Source organism: Pseudopodoces humilis, chromosome 2 (genome assembly GCF_049639895.1).
Source record: "Pseudopodoces humilis isolate 2021_Gansu_Grassland_sample_001 chromosome 2, ASM4963989v1, whole genome shotgun sequence".
NCBI classification, from domain to species: Eukaryota; Metazoa; Chordata; class Aves; order Passeriformes; family Paridae; genus Pseudopodoces; species Pseudopodoces humilis.
In genome coordinates this window covers 41,440,853-41,462,151 of record NC_142201.1, presented here as the reverse complement: position 1 = coordinate 41,462,151, position 21,299 = coordinate 41,440,853, and the positions used below count along the sequence as shown (strand labels likewise).

Sequence of the window (21,299 nt, the reverse complement as noted above, 5' to 3'; positions counted from 1 at the left end):
GAGGCACACAGGCACGCTCCGAGCCGCTGTCCAGTCCATCCCCACGCCGGCTGCTTTCCCCACCGTCTCCATCCAGCCTGGCAGAGGCGGCAGGCACAGCTCCGCGGCGGATCGCGCTGACGCTGCCCCGGGACTCCGCTCGCAGCAACGCGCCCGCGGTTTCAATCTTCACAAGCTACAGACAGATTTTTACCCTCTTTTTCCCTTTGCCTTTTTTCTTTTTTCTTTTGGTCGTGGGGTATCTGCTCGTGGTTTTGGTCTTTTTTAAAAATTATTATTATTATTTTTCTTTTGGCGTGGGGCGAGCGCTCTGCGTTTGGAGAAGAGCCGGAGGGACAAGGCTACCGCTCCCCGGCCCCCGCCGTGCGCGCATGTGTGTGTGTGCGCGCCCATCTCCCCCCCGCCTCGCAAAAGTTTGCCTGGGCGGCCCGGGAGCCCCCCGGCCGCCGCCCCCGCAGCCGGGGGGCGCGGCGGAGGCGCGGCGGGGCGGCGGAGGCGCGGGACTTGCGCGCCGCGCGGGAGTTGCGCTCCGCGCCATGCCGGCGGCGCGGGGGGCTGCGCGGCGCTGCGCCCTGGCGGAGCCGCTGCTGCCGGTGCCGCCGCCACCGCTGCTGCTGCTGCTGCTGCTGCTGCCGGTGCTGCCGGCCGCGGGGACCGAGGGCAAGGCGCGGAGCTGCGGCGAGGTGCGGCAGGCGTACAGCGCTAAGGGCTTCAGCCTGGCCAGCGTGCCCTACCAGGAGATCGCAGGTAAGGACGGGGCCGGGCGCGGCGGGCAGCGGGCAGGGGCCGCGGAGCGGGGCCGGCGCTGCCGCCGCCGGGCTGCGCGCACGCCCCACCGGAGCGGGACCGGCGATCGTGGCGGTGTGTGCGCGGAGCGGAGCGGCTCTGCCGGCCCGGGGGACACCCATGGGCTTCTCGGAGGAGCGTGTGTGTGCGTGTAGATAAAGATTCAATAAATACAGAAACTAAGGGGGTGGGGGGGTAAAAAAAAAAAAAAAAAAAGGGTGAGAATGACGGGGACGCAGGCAGGCTCAGCCGCGTTTCTGTTCGCTGGCTGAAACTTCTTGAGAGTTGCAGCCGAGCGGCGAGAGGCAGCGGGCAGGTCCGCAGTGGCGGCTGTCCCCGCTGCCGCCCTGAGCAGGGAAAAAACTTTGCCCTCTGCTCGCGGGCACAGGGCGTGAAGGAGGAGGAGGAGGAGGAGGAGGAGGAGGCGGAGGAGGAGGGCGAGGAGGGCAGTCCTGGTCCCCTCCGCGGCCCCGGGCCGGGCGGGTCGCCCCTTGGAGGCGCCGCCGGGCGCCTCCGCTGCGGCACGGATCGAGCAGAGGCACCGGCTGCCGGGGAGAGGCACCCGCACACATCCACACACACCCACCCGGCAGCCTGTTACTCGGCTCTTCAGTCTGCTGAGACATGCCTACAACAGGTTATATCGCAATCCGCCCACGAAGGTGTTGGGAACGGATTTTTGTTGTAATTCTGTTTCCCTACTTTTCCATACGACGCTATCAGTATTGCGTCTTTAAGACTGAATGAATAAAAATACGTTCGGGGCTGAAACTCATTTAGCAATCAGAGAGCACCACAAAAAGGGAGCTATTATACCTGAAGATATGAGCCAGGATTGCTTAAATCGGACTGCTTGAGCCCTCAAAAAAGGTTTATGCTTTGCCACTGGCACTTTGCTGTTAGGTCCTGCTATTTGTAGAGTGAATTAGATGCTCCTCGGTTTGCTCGCTTCCTCTTGAAAGTTGGAAGCAGTAGATTTATCTTCCTTGAGGTGAAATAATGCCACAGTTATTCACTGTGCAACATTTAGCACTTTACATGAGGAATGATAAATGTGGAAAATCTCAGGACAGCGAGGCTGTAGTTCACAAAGATATGGGGAAGGTTGTTCCATGTTGCACCTTCATCCCTCAGGCTTACTGATTCTCTGGTCTTTCTGTGCTTTTTCCGGTAATTTATATTCAGGTTGCTCATCAGTTATATGAAATCATGAAATCTCTCGTGTGAGCCACAGGAGATCCTTTGAATATGCAGTCATGCTTTCCCTTTGCTCACTGTTACACCAGCTGCTTTCAGACAGAGGGGTAGGATATCCTCTGTTCCATTAAAAAAAGAAATTCCAGTAAATTTCAGACTTCTAATAACTTTGGGTAAACACTTGTTGCTTTCAGCTCACAGAGGAGTTTTATGGTTTCCTATATTTTCTGAACCTACAGTGTGAAGTTGACATGCAATTTTTAAGTAAGCCCAGCATTTACAAGTTTCTGTTGACATATATCAGTACAGAAAGACTCAGAGTAATTAAATATTTAATAATAGATCAATCCAAAATTACTCCACGGTTTCCTTCTAAGTTTCATAAGTAAATCTGCTTTTATGATTAAGTACATGATTTATGGGAATATGAGTTATTTTTTCTGAGCTTCCTGTTGAAATGGTTTGGTTTTTTTGTGGTTTATCTTCCTTTTTGCTAGTTGGTGTATCAGCTTTTGAGCAGTTCTGTTTGTAGCCGTTCAGCTGAGTTGTTTTAGGACTGAGATTGCTTTAAAGTGCGTTTCTAAGTGTGCTGTTCTTGTACAGTGCTGCAAGGTGGGGTAATAGCTGCTCATGCAGCACGGGCTCTTGTTAATGTTAAAGCTCTGTATTTGCTACCTGGTGCGATGTTGGAAGTGTAGTTAAAGCAATCAGTGTACAGGTTTAAGAAGCTTTTTCTTTTTTTTTTTCCCATTCTGTCCTTTTCCATCATTCTGACTTGGTTAAGGAAGAAATTTGTTAGTGTAGTCTGTCAAAGGCCTCATGTTTTAAGGAGTTCAAAGAACTTTATTACAGTCATATTTCTGAACAAACGTGTTTTCAAAAGGTTTTGCATCAATGTCTTGATAATTTGACGATAAGTAGTAACACACCATGTGGTTTATGTGTTTTGATTTAATAGTAGTCATGTTTTTTGTTGCCATTTGTTTAAAAGCTAGTTTCTAGGGATGACTGTTGAAATGGATAAACTGAAGAGAGTGTGTATGTACTGAGGCAAAGTGTGTACGTACTGAAGTAAAGTGTGTATGTACTGATGTAAAGAGCTGTGAAGAATCTTTAAATTATAGAGGCTGCGGACATAGAGGTATCTCTCTCTGTTGAATGGAACTTCAGTGCAAGAGACTCGTTAGATAACTTCTGTAACGTTATTTATACTGTCACTCACTTTTGCACAGAGAAGATAGAAATTACAGATTTAAAAAGTTGTCAGTTTTTGCTCTGTAAGGGAGAGTTTTCCTGCAGTATTTTGTTGCATGTGAAATATGTTGAAGTTGGCAGTAATGTGACTGCAGTTGTTCACTGTACTTCTACTACAGTGCTGAATTGTTCCGTGTGATTGTATAGAACGTATTCGTAATCAGCCTTCTGTGTCTGACGTCTTGTCTGATCACCACTGTCTGATTCTGGTGCTGTGACCACTGGAGTAAGCACATAAAGTTGTTTTCTGACGTAGTTTAGCAAAGTAAGTCCTCAGTAAAGGAACTTTACCTGGGAATGGGGGGCAGAGGAAGAAAATTTGAAGAATACTTGATATGCTGCTGTGGGCTTAATTCTGGCATCAGTCACATGCTGGGCATGCTTAGCAGGAGCTTGCAGTGTGGGCTGGGCTGTCCTTGTAAAAGGCTCCTCTCTGAGAGCTGCTGTGGAATATCCTGTGTGTTAAAGAATTCTACAGTGAGACTCATGTTGCCATGACCCAGCATTCATGAATGTTAGTGGAACTCCTGAGGACTTTGCAGGAAATGTTTTGTTGTAGGAATATCTGTCATTTGAAAGTCAACACACAAGAGAAAAATCATAGAACATATCTTTTGGCAGTACTTGTTTACAACTCCAACCGTGCCTTCAGTAACTTACATCATCATAGAGGAAGCCATGAAAATGAAATGTCAAAGTTAAAGTTGGATTGTGTCCTTGTCTCAGAGTTTTCTGAATGAATGTCAGACTGTTTAAAGTAGTGGATGTGTCTGCTTTGTGCCTTCCACTTCCAAGGTGAAGGGTGCAGGGGTTTTGTGTGTTGTGGTTTTGCTTGGTATTTGTTTTTTTGCTTTGTTTGGGGAAGGTTTACTATTTTCTGAATAACAGTTTATTTAGATAAAGACTAGATCTGTTCTGGTAAAGCATCCAACAGTAAAGATGTTGAATTCTAAATGCTGCATAAGATGTATGTGAACTTTGTTCTCCTGCACATATGATGGACAGGGTGAGAGTCTGGCAGTGCAGACATCATAGTCAAAGTCAAAGTCAAACTGGAATGAAAGCGGAAGCGAACCCTTCATTTGAAGGTCAGGAGTCACTTGAAATTGTGCTTTAATGAATAGGCTTTATACTGGCATAATGTGGAGGCGTTGACTGAAGCGAGCGAGCGTACAGTTGCTTGTAGCTCCTAAGTGGTACTAATAATAATAATAACAATAATAATAATAATAATAATAATAATAATACTTCAGTAGTCACCCATGCAGTTGAGCTATAGACCATGTCAGATGTTCCCAAGATACTCTTTCTGAATGTTTTGATTTCGTACTCTAAAATGCAGTAGTAGATTGACAGAATAGGGAAAATCCTCCAGACTGAGTCTGTATCCAAGTACTTGTTCATTAATACTGCCTTTTACTGTTTCTCTGCTGCTGTCACTGAGAGCTGTGTGAAGAAAGTGTCTGTAAAAAAGAAATAGCCTTACTAAAATAAATACTATATTCACTGTAAATTTATGAAATCTGTTCTAGACATTAATTCACTCCTGATCTCCATGATGGCAGTGAAGATGGACATGGAATTTCATGTAAACTTTCTACTTCCTTTTTGTTTTAGCACTGTTGTAGTTGTATCCTCTGCATTGTGTGTGACCCCCCTCTCGCTTCTGCAGTTTCAGTAATTGCAGCATCAAGAGTCTCTCTGGTCACCTCTCCTTACGGCCACCCTTATTTTCCAGTTGTGGGTGCATGGTGTGTTCTAATAAATTGGCATGTGCATGTCAGTAGGAGGAAGTGCAGCTTCCCTAAGACCCATCTTTGCTGTCACTTTTGTACATAGTTATTAGTTTGTATGTGACTGGTGCCATTAAAGGAAATACAACTTCTGTATGCACATCTAAAACCTAAAGGTGATGTTTGTAAGATCAGGGCCTTTGAGAAGAAATAGTATGTTTTTAATGCTTATAAATAATTCAGTTTTGAGTGAGAATTTTAAATCTCAGCATCTGGAGTTTCCCAGTGTGACTTTATGCTAGAGTATCTTGGAAAGAGGGACTTTAAAATAGAAAAGGCAATGCTTTAATAATTAATGTAATGATGAACTTCAGTGTATTGTCTCTAATCATCTCTTTCTTTCTGTTGTCAGTCTGATTTATAATCAAAAAGCATACCTAAAGCTATAATATTTTCTACACTTCCAAGTGCTAATGTGTTAAACTGCTCTAAAGCTGTATTAGTACTTGTTTCATCATATGCTGTTGTGAAATACTCCTGAGATTAGGTGATGTTCAGACACCAGAGGTCAAGCACTATGTTAAAAGCTCAGGCCATTCTTTTTTATATTACTGCAATAAAGAATATATTCATTTCATTTATATTGCCACTTGGCTCTCATAAAAGGTCAGTTTCAGCTGAATGTACAATTACTTGCAAATGGCAAATCTTATAACAAGCGATCAACAATAAAAGCTTTTCTGGGTAATTTGTCTTTAAAACTACTACCTGCCATTTCTTTTGAATGACTCGAGCATCTTGCAGTATCACTTGGAGATCTCTGTCTTATTCCCCACGATACATGTAAGAAAACTGTGCATACTAATCTTCCTTTCTGCTTAGTAAAGTAAAAATGCATAATTACATTAAAATTTCTTGTTGAAATAACAGGCGTGGTGCTTAAAACTCCATTATGGTATCAAAGTATCAGCACTCCCATTACTAGGAAAATGAAATTACTTTTCTAGTGAACTATGACTGTATGGTCCCTTTTGTACCTGGTTAATGGGTGCTGTCTCCCTGTGAAGGGAACCCACATTCTATGCTTTTGACTGTTCATGCTATCAGGCATAATTATTTTAGCAGCTTAAATATGTATAAAAGAATTAACACTTCTTCAGAAATTCCTAAGTACAGCATATAAAGGTTGGTGTTTAAAGGCAAAATTGTTATTATGCTAAAGAGAGAGAATACATTATAAGATGCAAAAGGAATTTAAAATGTGTTGCAGATGGCAAGAAAACATATGCTGGTAAAATTCATAGCACTTTATTCCTCTGTATGTAAAAAAGGCCGAAAACCTACTGAAACCAAGATTTGCTTTCTTCACTACTTACTGCGCTAGAGCTTCAGCACACACCCCAAAAAAATGAGCTTCTGTAATAAGAACATTTCTAGCTCTTGTTATAGGAGGCTGTCACAAAGGCCACCAGCTCTCTCTGACGAGCTGCTTCTGGGTAACGTGACCTTTTCCTTCCCGCAAAGTGGAACAGCAGCACTTTGTTCTGTTGAGCGATTGTGGAACACAGAAGACACGTGGCATTTGGAGACAGGTGCTGGCAAAGGTGTGCTGGAAGAGGTTCCCTCTGACTGCACTGGTGACAGCAGTTTGGGTCCTACTGTGACACCCATCCAGCAGAGCCAGTCAGGGGTTGTGGGTTGTGCTGGCAGGGCTGCTGTCCCTTCTGCCCACTGTGAGACTGAATGTGCAGGGAGAGACTCTGCAGCACAGCCCCAGCTCTGAGATGGGATGGAGACGTGCTAGCCACCCATCCTGGTCCTGATTTTCAGGGTTGGGTACAGGAACTGTATTTGGTGCATCCAAAAGAAGCAGCCAGGGCTGATACTCCTAATGCAAACAGCAAATTGCTCTCCAGCTCGTCTGGCCTGTGAGGTCTGTCACCTTGTGCTTCTAATGGCCTTTTAACTGTGTCTCCAGCTGAGCAGCAGATGTAAAGGGTACCGAGCATCTCAAGCGGATTTTTTTTTTCCTCCTGAAAGAAGCATTTCTATAGATGCTCGACAAACAGTGGAGCCTTGAACCTGCTCACTGACCTGTTGGGTTTAAAATAGCAGGGCAGATCTCCCCAAAATAAGTGGAAGTGTCGACTACTTTTAACAGGTGCTGTGTAGTGGCATTAAATAAGTATGCTTACAGAGTAACACACAGTATCTCTGTGTGTGCATGCGTGTGCATGCAGAGGCAAAGTTAGGGGTTTTAGCTGAAGTGGCTCCAAAGTCATGTTTAAAGACTGAAAGAGCTAGAGAAGTTGCACATTACCAGAATAGGTGCTTGCAAACCAGGTTGAAATTTTGTTTTACGGGCCCCTCTGACCAACACATGAACACAATCACATGCACAATAAAAAACTACACAGGACTCACTTTGTGTATGTCAGAAAGATCAAAGGCTAAGTCATCCATGTTAATGCTACTGTTTGGGAAGTCCAATTAGTTCAAGCTTGATGCTTGACTAAGCAGTAGGTACTACAACCTGCCCTGTAAGTCAAAAGCCAGACTTCTCTCTTGCCAGAAACAGTTTCTTTAGTTTCTTTGCAGCTCTCTGCAGTTCTTGATGTGTTTGTAATGGTAGTAACATATTTATCTGATGTTTTCAGCCATGTCCCTTGGCTCCTGTGTTGAGTTTCTAACATGCTAGAGACTGCAGGAGCATCCAGCACTTGTATGAGTTGGCCTTGGAGGGAAGTCAGTGCATGGGGTGAGGCTTTTGTACAGCTCGGTATTGGGTTGTCATGTGGTATAGTGGGAGGATGACGTGGATACTGCTGTGGCTGGAGAAGTGTGGAGGTATGTGAAAGTACTCCAGACCTGGCAAAACACAGTCTGTAAATGTCTCACTGTGGTTCTCATGTCAAATGTGTCTGGATGGCTTTTGAGTTATTGTTGGTATTCGTTACAACCTTGGAGTTTGTCTTTGAGAGCAGTAATTAATACAGGAAACTAAAATGTCTTTCTTAAACAGAATTTGTTTTAAAAAGTGAAGCATAACAGTGGGGAACAGATGTTTTTGTGCAGTTATCCTACCAAAAGTAAGACAGTGGTGGCTGATGGCTACATGGCCAAGGAGGCTCTTGTCAGATCCGATGTACATTTCCTGTAAGTTCTTTTCAGTTCAGGATTCAGGTTTTGCGTCTCTGGGAAATGTTTCTGTGAGATGCTGACCTGAACTAGAAAACTGTCTTGAAGCTGCTCAAGATGGTATATGGGAATGTGTACCTGAAGTCATGGTAAGAACATGGGGCTCACAGTCTTATGGTGTTTTTCAGGTAGATGTTTTAAGATTCTGTTGAAACTGCTAGAGAAAGACTGTCCATCTTTTCTCATGTGTCACTGAAATGCAGTGTGGCAGTAGAATAGTGTTCTTAGCAGTGTAGTTCAGAAGAAACTGTTAGGAGCTGAACTTTCTTGGCTATTATCCCCACTCTGTGCTTGGCTTTCTAACTGCATCACCATCAACTTTACAAGCCATACTAGCAAAGTCATCTGTTCTCCAAAACGGATGGAGCTGAACACTTACTGATGAGGAAAAGTATGGAGAGGACTTTACTACCTTAGGGAAACTCTTGTTTGTTACCATGTCAATGTGTGATAGTTAATGTGGTCAGTTTAGTGCTTGTCTGCTGATTTTATGCCATGTTGAATTTGGGGGTTAAGAAGCAAATGGATGAGGTTGTTAGACCTCATGTTGTATACTGTTATTTATTGCTGTTTCCATGTTTAAAATCTTTTCTACACCTGAGGGTGCCCATCCCCAACTCTGTGCACCTTTAACCTTATAGCTGTGCTCACAGTAGCACTGGGATTGTTAAAAGCAGTGGCAAAATGCTTCTTTTTATGTCCTAAGAATCCAATTGTCAGCCATGAGATTTCAGATGTTGAACAATTTCTAAATGCCTTCCAGTTTATAGGTACTCTTGTTTTTAAATGAGTGCTTGTCCTTAAGAAGCTTAAATAATGCAGTGAACAGTTAAAGGCAAGGGCTGATGTACAGCAGTGTCCAGTGGCTCAACCTGATCTGTTTTCTATCTTTTCTCTTAAACTGATGAAGTGTTTTAGAAAGGAGATGTAAATACAAACAGCAACTTCATCAGAAGTTACACGGAATTGATTCACAGCATAAACATGAAATATGCATATTTAGTTCTCTGATATTAGCTTTAGAACTTTTTATAACTTTAATTGCATATGAGCAATTTAAGCTCCTTGGATAAAAATAGCTATATATTATTTAATCTTTCAGCATTATCTTTGTAGAGAAATACAGAAAATACCTTTTGAACAGTTTCTCACTCAGGCCGTTTTCTCTTTAACAAGTTAGAGTCTTTGTGAGTTACGGTATTCTTATCTGGTCTAATCTTTGCATAGCATGCTCGTATTTAAAACTGTTTATAAAATTTGATGCCAAAGGTGGCTCACAGTAAAACCTTCCTTAATAAAACAGTTTTTATTTTGTGAAGTAGTCTATCCTTGGCTACCAGTCCTGTTGCAAAATAAAGGAGGGAGGACAGATAAGCAAATCAAAACTGCAATTTTTGTCATGTCACATGTGGTAAGTCATGTTGGCTCAATAGAGGTTTAGGTGGTTTGGAGCAAAAAATCAAAATCTAATTTAAAAATTAAGGTATTTAAAAGAATGGCATAGGGGATATTTATTTGTTGAATTGGGGACAAGCAGGAGCAATATTCCATGACCATTGCTATTCCATGAGATGGTCTTTGTGCTGACTATGGCCTGGCAATAAGCACTGGTAATGGAACGTAACTAATATTCACTGATTAAAGACAAACACCTGTCTTTGCCATGTAGCATGGCTGAAGAAATGGAAGGACTCCCAGGAAGGACTTCCTGAAACTGAATGCTGAAACAGTGATTAGCTTGTTCTTAAAGCTGATCTTCAGAAGTCCTGTACTGTTCTTTGAATGAGAACACCAAAGCCTCTTTCTTCTTTAACTACTGAGACAGCATACTAAAAGCCGTGTGTGACTTGATTGTAGTCAGATTGGCTCTGAGGCACATGCATGCTTCTGTTATTATTTTTTTGAGTTAAAGCCCCCCCCACAACTTGATTTTTGCCTGTCTCCATTGAATGCAGCCGGTGGAGGAGTTTGATTGTGAATTAATTGCAGGGTTTTTTTTACAAACGTAAGCAGAGCAGTGATCAAAATTCAAAATCACAATTTAATTGTGAGAAACACTGAAGAAATGCAAGGAAGGAACAGTCCTATATGCAGAGGTTTCATTTTACACTCGTGTCAGTATTTCTTCATGAGACTTACAAAATCATAATGTCATAATTATGTATATACTGTTTAAACCTTTCTCTTTTACATAGACATCAAACATAATACAAATAAATCTACTGCTTAATTTTTCAGTTGTCCTCCTGAAAGATGCCAGCTTCATATCATGGTGAAATTCAAGAGTAATTGATGGATCGTTTGTGGATGCATCTTGGTACCTTGTTAATTAGTAATTTAGAGTTTGAGTTTGCTTTTTAAAGCAGCTCCAGCTGGACACTGTAAATCATTGTCTAGAGCACAGTCTATGCTCAGTACAGAAACTGGCCAAACCACAAACTCTTTCCACCTTGTATACCAAAATCTGGTTGCTGGCGAATACTTAAATGCGTAAATTCAGATCACTGCTGAAGTAAAGCTTTTCCATGTCTGATGAACGTATTTAAATTGTTCCTCTCACAGTCTGCCCAATAAACCAATTCTTTCTCTTCAACCTAGAGGAATACATAAAAGAATTATGTCCACAGTATATGGACATATGTGGATTTAAATCTCTGTACCCAAACAGCTCCTTAAATGGAAAAAGTCTGCTGAGATTGTATCACATTCTGAGGTATATGTAACACTGGATAACGAGTGGATTAAAAATTTGGACTATAAGTGAGGTCCAATTGTATTTTTAATAGTTGCATTGTTTTCCTGTCATTGCTTTATTTTTTTTTTTTTTTTCTTCTTTGAGTATTCTAGAGTAATTCCCTTTTTTGCAATGACAGGATGGTCACTGCCATTACCTCCACACCTAATGGACCTCCAGCTAAATCTGGTTTTGACCAAAGAGGAAAAGCTACCGAAGTTCTCTGTCATTTTCAACTGCAAGAAGAACAAAACGCTAACTCAGGATGAAGCAAACTACACATTAGAATGGATTCATCCAGATTTTATTCTGTAATGCCAAACAAATCTGATATCTGAGTCCATAAACCTCAGCTGGGGTTAAAGGATCATGTGTTTCACTTTGCTATTGATTTATAAACTTTTAGGTTATTTTTTATAGTCCTTTCACCATCATTATTACATTTATTGTACAGCACAGACAATAAACCTTTCTAGAAAGAGTAATGGCATTGGAAAATTAGGATCATCATCATTTTAATGGCTGTTACCTAAGTGTTCATCTTTTTTGTTTCATTCTGTGGCTTGCCTGATGTTCGGAGCCGATCAACCTGTTGCATCCAGTGACTATTCAGATGAGTCATAATAAAAGAACTGATGCAGCAAAATAAAACATCTCAAAATGCTTCTTAAGGTTTCTGTACCTTTATGTTAATCCAGTATGGAGACACGGAGGCAAAATCTTAATTAGTTGAAATGGGCAGATATGAGATGAGCTGTTTAAAATTTTCAACAATAAGCATTTTGGGAAGTTGATACTAACAGCTGGCAGCCACGTTTTCTGATTAATACATATTTGTATTTTTGACACGCTCATATGAAAGGCAAATTTGTAAACATTACCAATATTTATTCCACAAATATTTGTCTCATTTTTATTTCACCCTGCTGCGATCTGCAAGTGCTAATCATTGGAACCCTTTGGAGAAAAGGAACTTACCAAGTTGCATTAGATATCACAGGAAGAAAATATTCAAACAAATTTTTGTGGTAGAAGTGTCTTGGTCTATCTAATTTTACAAGTGAGCTGCAGGCATGTCTTTCAACAGTGAGGAGTTAATTTGCAAAGGCAAGATATATTATATATTCTGAGCATTTTCTCAGTTCCTCACGGGGAACTTCTCTCTTCTAAATCATTCTTTTCGATTCTGTCCAGAAAATTTCTTGTTTATGCTACACAGACACATACATACATCCCCATTTCAGAATAAGAAAAAATAACAGATAATTCAGTTTTTTAGAAGTTACTTGTCATTACTGAAATACAGCTTCCAGAAAGAGTTTAGCCATCACTGTTTTTACCGATACAGTCCCTTATTTTAAGCAGTTTCCTGCCTTGCAGGGTAATTTTTCATACAGGTGCTTAAGGCTACAGGATACAATGCATGAGGGAAATTAGTCAGAACAATCGAGTAATCAGACAGTGAATGTGATGTAGGAAAAAAACCCTGTGTGTGATGCTTGCTGATGAGTGAGAGAGTTGAGTCCTCCCTCCGCCTTTTGAGACAACATCTTCAAGGCCCTTTCTTGGAGGGATGCATTGTGATCTCTTTTTGAAGCAATTCCACTGTGCATAAATAGTATCACATAATAACAGGAAATAATGGGAGGGTGGAGAGTGACCTTTTACAATATGCACGCAGTGATAAGACAAGGGGCAGTGGCATTAAGGTGAAAGAGGATAGATTTAGACTAGATATTAGGAAGAAATTCCTTACTGTGAAGGTGGTGAGGCACTGAAAAATGTTGCCCAGGAGAGTTACATATGCTCCATCCCTGGAAGTGTTCATGGCCAGGCTGTGTGGGACTTTGAAGAACCTGGTTTAGTGAAAAGTGTCCCTACCCATGGCAGGGGACTTGGAACTAGAAAATTTTCAAGGTCCTTTCCAACCCAAATAATTCCATGATTCTATGATTCGGTGTTCATTGAGACAGAGAGGATGTTCTGTTTTGTGCCTGTTCTTTAGCACATCAGTGTTAACTATTGGAAGTGCACATGATTATTGTTGAAGGTGATTTTTGGGTAGGCTGTAGTTCCAAAAATGGCTTGATCATTCCTCAAACTTGTGCACAAAACATTTTTGGAAGATGTTTTTATTTTCCTGTTAGTGGCAGTGGGTGGTGGTGCAGAACAGTTCCTTATATACCCTGATAAGGGGTTTAACATTTTGTGTTCTCTAAATATATGCTTTTTAAGAATAATAGTATTTTAAGAGTAATACTGTAAAAACCAAAAAAATATCTCATGGAGAGGCAGCAACAGAAATCTTGGTGTATCTGCTGAAGATGAAGCTGTTCTAAGGTGCTTCACTAAGGTTAAGGTACAAGAGAGAGATCTCAAACATCCCATGGGTTCTGTCTGTTTCAAATTTAAGTTTTAGTTTCTTTATGAGACTAGATATAAACTTGGTACTGGGAATAGTAACACATTAAAACTTTCTCCTGGGGAAATTGTTTGAGTTTTGAAGCACCTTAGAAGGTTGCAAAGGTATTGCTGGCCAACAGGCACAAAATAATTTGATATAAAACTGAGCTCTAGGTTGCTGTTGGAAACCACCAAGATAATGAGTCAGTATAAGAAAAAAACAGGTTCATTATTTTTTAATTGGGCTGCTCATCAAAAATGCAAGAGGTGTTCCAAATATCATGAAGTTTAAGGAAATTAAGTTCTGATGAATTCCATATACATAATGTGATGAATATATCGATTATACCCTGGTGACCCTCACGAGTGAGTTATTCCTTTTCAAACGTCTTCTCAGGTGAAAAACAACACAAACATCATTTTAAGTAGTATATAAATACAAACTGAAGTAAGTACTTAAAATGAAACTTTAACAAGACCAAAAGCATTTTGGCAAGATTATTTCAGGGAACAGTTAAAATAAATGAGAACAGCTTTCCTTTGTGATTAACACCATTATATTCTCATTCGTTTATGACATTATATTAATTCAGGATATTATATTCATTCAAGACTTACATAGCAGTTTTCAGAGGAGATGTGTAACAACAAAATGAGAAAAGCAATAAAAGACACAGAACTAATAATACATTTGATACTGAGAGAAAGGAAGATGCGGAGTGGGCTGGGAAAATTGGGGCATATTGACATTCAGCTTGCTGCAGAACTCAGATGTAGGAAGATGTAGGAACTAAAGAAACATTTCTTGTGCAGATACATAGACATAACTGTGACAGAGGAGGTGGATATTCGGTGGAATGCTGATGAGTGGATTTACAAAGCTTTCTGAGATCGGTTTTTTGCTTTCACTTTCAGTATAAATTGTCTCCTTGTTGCCATCAATCCCAGAAATACAACCAGGATCAAAACTCTCTTTCTAAGAATTTTGTAGTCATTTTATAGGGGCTTTGTTAGTACTGGACTCAAAAGTGAGAGTGATACTTCTACCACTTATCTGACTGTGTTTGTTAGAGACTAAACTGCAGCAGTCTGGTGTGATGTCTTTCTGAAAGTCCCTCCCCTTAGTGTCTTGCCTTTCTCTTCCTTTGGTCCTTCCCTGAACATGCCCTGGATTTTCAGCATCTGCATAGCCTCTCTTTGGTGCCTCTCAAAAAGCTTTATACAGTCTCAAAATTCTCTTGCCTCTGCACCCATCCTGTCAGCACTCCTTTATCTCTGTACACAATTCCATTCACATACACAAATCCTGTTTCATTTGCGCAGCATGCTGGGGGGAAAGTTTCTTTCTTTGACTTCTTTTTTTGTTTAATATCAGATACAACAATATCATCAAGAAATCAGTCTCCTTGGGCACTCATGAGTAGCTGACTCAGTGTCCTCTAGTTTTTACTGACTAGGTTACTAGAATTCTTCCACCTTTATTGTTTTTTTTGGTCCTTGCCAGGAGTTAGTATTTAACTTGTATTGCCTTTATTATAAAGATAACTTGTCAGTAAACTTCCAACAGCTTCACTCCATGTTACTATTTTCCCAGTTGCTTGATCTTTTTGTTGGATTTTTTGGTGTATCTCCATGTCCTGGCCTTCCCCCACTCCTCTCCCTTCCCCTCTTCCTTTTTTAAAATTGCTCTTAGTATTGTGCTTCTGCAACTTCAGGCTGTAGTTTTATCTGCCAGTTACTCAAAAGAAGATATCATTTAGTATGGTCTTCTTGTATTTAGGATTTACCCTCTTTTCAGTGAATTTTCTGTCGGCTTTTTCTTGGAGCACTTTCTGGCCAAAGCCTGTCAAACTGTTGGATTTTGGAAGGGTCAGGACTTCTTTCTTTGCCCTGAATTTTATTTCCTGAACTATTTATTTTGGAAGATCATTTTCTTGAAAGTTAAACCATATGTAAGAAACTCCTGGGGATATGGAGGGGTGTCCAGTCAGTTCAGTCTTTGAGAAGGAACAAAGCAGTGGGGAACAAAAGCATGAGGCACACAAGTTTGCTTCTGCAAAGTTATGTAAAAATAAAGAAACACAGGCTGAGCTTAGCAGTTTGGCTGCGGGAACAAAAGACATAACAACTAAAGTAATCTTTTGTAATTTTTGCGTGTGTTAATGCAGCAATTTTGCTTAAATTTGGACAATATCAGAAACTTGTTTACAAACTCTGATTTTACAGCCCATCTGTAATTAGTATTTTATTCTTAGACTGTGGAAGTTAAACCCGGTGGAGTTTCTATTTAAAAAGGGAAAACCACTAGCTGTCCATCCATGTTCCTGCCACAGTGGAGGCCCCTGGAGTTTTCTGCTAAAATTCCCATACACTCACAAGAACTGCAGAGGCATCCTTTGTGAGCCAGCAGATGGGGCATCTCTGTGAGGGCTTCAGGTAGGAGATGGCAACAGCTTCACAGTGGTCCCCTCGCTCTGCTGTGATGTAATTGAAAAATCATGGAATGTTTTGTGTTTGAAGGCACCATAAAAACCGTCTAGTTCCAGCCAGTTCCTGCTGGGATACCTTCCAGTAGACCAGGTTGCTCAGAGCCCAAACTGAACTGGCCTTGAACAGTTTGAGGGATGGGGCAGTTGCAGCTTCTCTGGGTGACCTGTTCCAGTGTCTCACCACCCTCACAATGAAGAATGTTTTCCTAATGCCAGATTAGATTAGATATTTCGGTTTAAAGCCATTCCCCCTTTATCCTATTGCTACGTGTCCTCGTAAGAAGTCCTCTCCAGCTTTTCTATAGATCCTCTTTAGGTACTGGAAGGCTGCTTTAAGTTTTCCATGGAAGTTTCTCTTCTTCAGACTGAACAACCCCAACTCCCTCAGCCTGTTTTCATAGGAGAGGTGCTCCAGCCCTATGATTATTTTCATGGCTGTCCTCTGGACATGTTCCAGCAAATCCATGTCCTTCCTATGAGTCATTACTGTAATGAGCTTCCCTGGCACCTCGAGTGCAGGTGGCTGCACTTCAGGCACCAGTGCCTTTGCAGCCCACCTACAAAGGTTGTGATGTGGTCCAGGTGGGTCAGGATGCCCCACCTGACCTGATTTACATTGAGTAACAGCACCTGTTGTGTTATGGAGTAATTTAATACTGTGTGGAGTACAAGAAGGTATTGGATTGGTTTGGATTTGGGTATAGGACATGACTTCAAATACAGATGTTAGGAATGAGAGGTTTTTTTGCATTCTTTCTTCCTCACTTTTGTAGGAGGGAGAAATATTAATAGCAAACAGCAGTACAGATGTATTTTTGCTTCTCAATCATCAACACTTTGGGAAGAATACAGGCAAAGGATAAAACAAGAGGAAAGCAGCCACAAGATAGAAGTGGCAGGATGTGCTGAAAAGTATTGCCTTTGCCATTCTGCTATAGTCAGAAAAGTCAAAATTCACAGCAGAATAGAGGAATGAAAAATGACAGTCTTCTAGACGGCAGCATAACAAAATTGAAGCAAATATAAGCTAGCTCCAAGCAAAGCACTGCTTATCTGCCATTGACCATGATGTTGACTCTTAAGATGAAAAGTGTGATGCTGTATTTGGGGAGTGGAAAATTAATTTTTTTCATTAGCATGGCAATTTTTAATGTCATTGTTTCATAATTACTCCACAAAGTTTAGAGACATTAAAAGAGACATTTAGCATTGCTAGTAGCTTTTTGATCTTATTGAGAAGGAATCACCATAATGAAATCCAAATACAAAATTAATATGAAATTGCCAAAGATTTGTTTTTTTTTTTTGTTTGTTTGTTTTGTTTTGATTTGATTTAAACAGATGCACAGGCTTTGAGAAAAAAGTTTTTTTTATTTAAAAGATAATTTAAAAAAGGGTACAGTTTCAGAGTAATGCATGGAATAAGTTGCTGCTACCTAAAAGTGTGGAACACCAGAGGTAAATGCAACTTCAGTCTAAGTCAGGACTGAGGAAGCAAATAGTTTGTGGCACCACAGGGCTAACTGATATAGTTATTCCTGCTTTAATCTCCTTTACTGGCCTGCACATAGCCAACAGGCACAAACTTTGTTTGCTGGTATTTTTTATGTTAACTGTGTTTTTAGTAGCAGTGAATAAATCAAAAATTAGGGAAGAAACACCAAAACAGGTTTTTTAGCAGTGTAAATAAAATATAATTCAACGTGGTAGCATATTGTGACTATAACCTGATGTGAAAAGTACTCTATCAGCAGAATTATTCTTATGTTTTATTTTGGGGTTAACAGTAAACAATGGTAAGGACTCAAGGACTGAAATTGTGAAATATAAATTGTTCATGATCCTGTATGTAAATAGTGATGGTACTCCTTGCCACGTGACTAATTTGCCTTTATAATCATGATATAAAAACCCCACATGGTCAAGATACATCTGTTTTAATAACTCAGGTAGGCAGAACAGCCTGGAGTTTTTTTCTTTGGGATCATGCTGTAGAGCAAGGAAATAGTTTTTTAAAAATGAAAAATCCACTTATTCTTTACAGAAAGCTGGTAGTTACCAGTGATGCAGATTCTGGACATAAATGAAACAAATACACTTAATGAACCAGGTATTGTGATGGCTGTTGCTTAAAACTTATTTCTTACACTATAATTCATGGCCAGATACTGGTAGAAAAAGCTTTACTTTGAACAGAACCAGAGCTGGATAAAAAACCAGGAGAGATAAGTCTATGTATTGGGACTGAGATGTTGGTTTGATAAAACCAGAGATTACTTTGTCTTTTTGTATGATTCTAGGGACAAGTAAAAGGGATGGATCCAAAACGAAATGTACTTGAAAGCCCATTGGCAATAGGATCAAAAGGAAAGCAAATGGGAGATAAAGAGCAGAGTGAGGGAAAAGAGGTGCTCCATAACAATGTGCAGCAGCCTATGGAGGGAAGTGAAGGTGAAGGAAATGTCATGTGGTAGCTTCTTTTCAGATGTGAGTCTTTAATCTTTTTTTTTTTTTTTGCATTTTTTGCACATGAATTCTGTAGAATTTTATTTGCTTTCAAAATTTCATCAGGCACAAGTGCTTGTTGGAGTACTTCTGACAGTATTCCTAATGTTTGAACTTCATAGTTGTCATTAGTTCCTTCAATAAATATTCCCTGCTGTTGCTTTGATTTTCATAATTAGTCACTCTCAATCAAGTATATTTCTCAAGCACTGGAATCATGAAGTATAAATTCTTCATGATCCCATAATGAACAGATAATTTTAAAGGTTTTGATTCACAATGTATGTTCTAGCTAAGAAAAGAATGTGACTATGTGAGAAAGAACAAAGAACCAGGCACCAAGATCCTTCCATTTTAGGATAGTTTAGGGAATTTTTTTATGCCTTCTTAAGATATTAAGATACCCAAATACTTGAGAAACTTGGAATTGATTAATGAAATATAGAAGTCTGTATCTTATTTGTGAGGTGTATATTTGTATATCTCTCTATCCCTCTATCTGTCTACCTGTTTAGAGGTGATTAAAGTAAAGCTGTTAATTTGCTGTCATTTGTGAAACAATATTTTTTTACTATATATGTGACATCAGAGGGTTTCAGAATATGATGTGTGATTTTAGCAAACAGAAAAACAAGTGAAATGAAAGGTGTTCTACTCAGAATTGAAGGCTATATTGCAAGTGTTTTATTTAATGCAAATCCAATAATACACTTATACAGAAATTATGAATATGCAGACCTCCAAAATTCCTAGAAGGATTTTTTTAAGGATTAGGATACTAAAATCTTAGAGAGCAGTTTGAGGCAGTGTCTTCTTAAGAACCCCAAGGCCTCTGTAAAAAACCTATTAAAAAACAGCTCCCCTGCCCCAAGCAGTTGTATTGGCTGTTTTGGGGCAGAAACTTCACCTTGGTAGCCATGAGAGAGGAGTGCTATTCTCCTTGTTTGTTCATCACCCAAAAAGAAGTGTTTGGCACTTTGAATCCAGCTGGATTTAGGCATCTGCTTAATCAGGTTTATGAGCCTGATATTCTGGTATATGGATACCCTGTAGTTTCCCTTGAAAATATTCCTATGGCCTTTATGTTTTATTTTTTTCTTGTTAGAGTACATGACAAGAAAATAGATAATATTTGTCTTTTTTTTTTTTTTAAATGTTGTAGTTGTTTGTAATAAATGGAGAAGGGAAGACTTCTGAATAAGATATTCTACATCATTCCCTGGAAGCATTCAGGGAACATACCTGAATTAGCATTTCAGTATGAATTAGGAACGTGCTTTTGAAGTGAAGCTCCCCATTGTCTCTACTTCCTGTGCTTGGATTCACATTTTAAAGTGGTCTTGGAGAGCACAAGACGGACCTTTTTGGGGATAACCAAACAATGTGCTCTAGCCATTCCCAGGTAATCAAACTCCTAGTCCCAGATCAAAATAAATCCAAACCCTTCAATAAGTATAGTGTGGATGTCGGTTTCTCATCAGCCATGCATTACCCGAAGGAGTTGCTTCTATTGAACTGCTCTGCTTGCTTCTGTAGGTGCAAGCATGAATTTCTTCAAAGCTTTCTCTCTTTTAGCTACAGGGTGTGTCTGGGTCCTCAGCCGAGGCAGGCAGAATCACTCTGCTGCAGGAAGGTGCCTAAATTTGAGGCACTGAAAGCTTATATCAGCTGTCTGAAAGTAGGTGATATAAATACTGTTCATAGTCTTTATATCATAAAATAGAGCAAGGCAGTGCAGGCAGCAGCTGTGCAGCACTTCTTACTTCAGTCACCTCCAGTGAGTTATTCTCCCTTGGGCAGGATATGATGGGGATTGCACCCCATCTGTGCTAATCCAGAATGTTTTTTGTTTTAGAGAGACATGGTAATATTACCAAAAAAAATGAAACAATAGAAAATAGGCAAAACCCTTCTTTTTTTTTTTGGAGCGCACCCTTCTCCACACTTGCATTCAGCTGCTTCTAATCACTAGGGCAAAACAAATACTTTGATCTTGTACTAGGACTACTAAGTAAATCAGCTAAATTGTTACTAGGATAAACTCCTGTTTTCTCGCATGTTCTCTGAAAAGCTGTTTGGTGAATCTTGTTTCACCGTCAATTAGATATTATTTCTCCTTCCCAGAAAACACAGACCTCCCAGTTCTTTCAAAAATACTTCGAGTACACATTTCTCATGTTAAGACCACAATAAATCAAGTATGGAATGGTGCAGACTTCAGTCACGTACTTTTCTATAACTTTCTGATTCTCACATAATTTGTAGCATATATTTCTACTTAAAACACCAAAAAATACTAGCTCATAGATCAAGAAGATTCCTAGATCCAAGATCAAGGAAAAAGCAAAAATACTGTATGCTGGCGTACTATTAGAAATTTAGAATTGTAACATCAAACATGAAAAATCTAGATAATTACAATTGTTGCAGGAGCTTTGTTTGGCTACTTATTAGTGAAGATGGTCCTAGAGGTATACTCGTGCACAAATCCTCATGCAGGATCACTTATTGTACTTAGACAATTAATTATTTTCTCTGTCTTAGATCATATTCAAATTCTGTTCTGAAAATAAGCTATAAATATTCTCTTCTCTTACAACTATTATATCTAGAAACTTAATGAAATAATTTTCTTTTCATAAGTTGTCCTGAGCTATTACTTTCCTTTTACATGTGAGAAATAAATTTTTAAAGATACAGATACTCAGTTTGTGTTCTAAAAGTACTTAGCACTTTGTATTTTCAGAGTATCACCAACTGGCTTTAGCTGCAGTCTCCAAGCAGATCTTCTGTATAACAGGCTCTATTGTGTCTGTTTTTGGACACCAGAAAGTGATTAATGTAAATGGAGAATCATTTGTGAAAGTCTGGCTGAGATACAGGAACCTATAGGAGGAGGAATGCTACCAAGCAGTTCTCCATGGAAATGCTCTTGCCATGATACTCAGGAGATTATCCTTTCTCTAGCTGCTACTCTCATCTCCATTCACTAAGCACTTT

General features: G+C 40.1%; 1 protein-coding gene across 1 annotated transcript in view; it reads left to right on the top strand.

Moving 5' to 3' along the window:
- Positions 1 to 371: 371 nt before the first annotated feature.
- The window catches only part of GPC6 (glypican 6), a 712,773-nt gene continuing 691,845 nt past the window's right edge, over positions 372 to 21,299 (top strand). The window contains exon 1 of the mRNA XM_005516797.2: positions 372 to 747. Coding sequence (XP_005516854.2) covers positions 372 to 747 — 376 coding nt within the window. The remainder of the gene's footprint in view (positions 748 to 21,299) is intronic.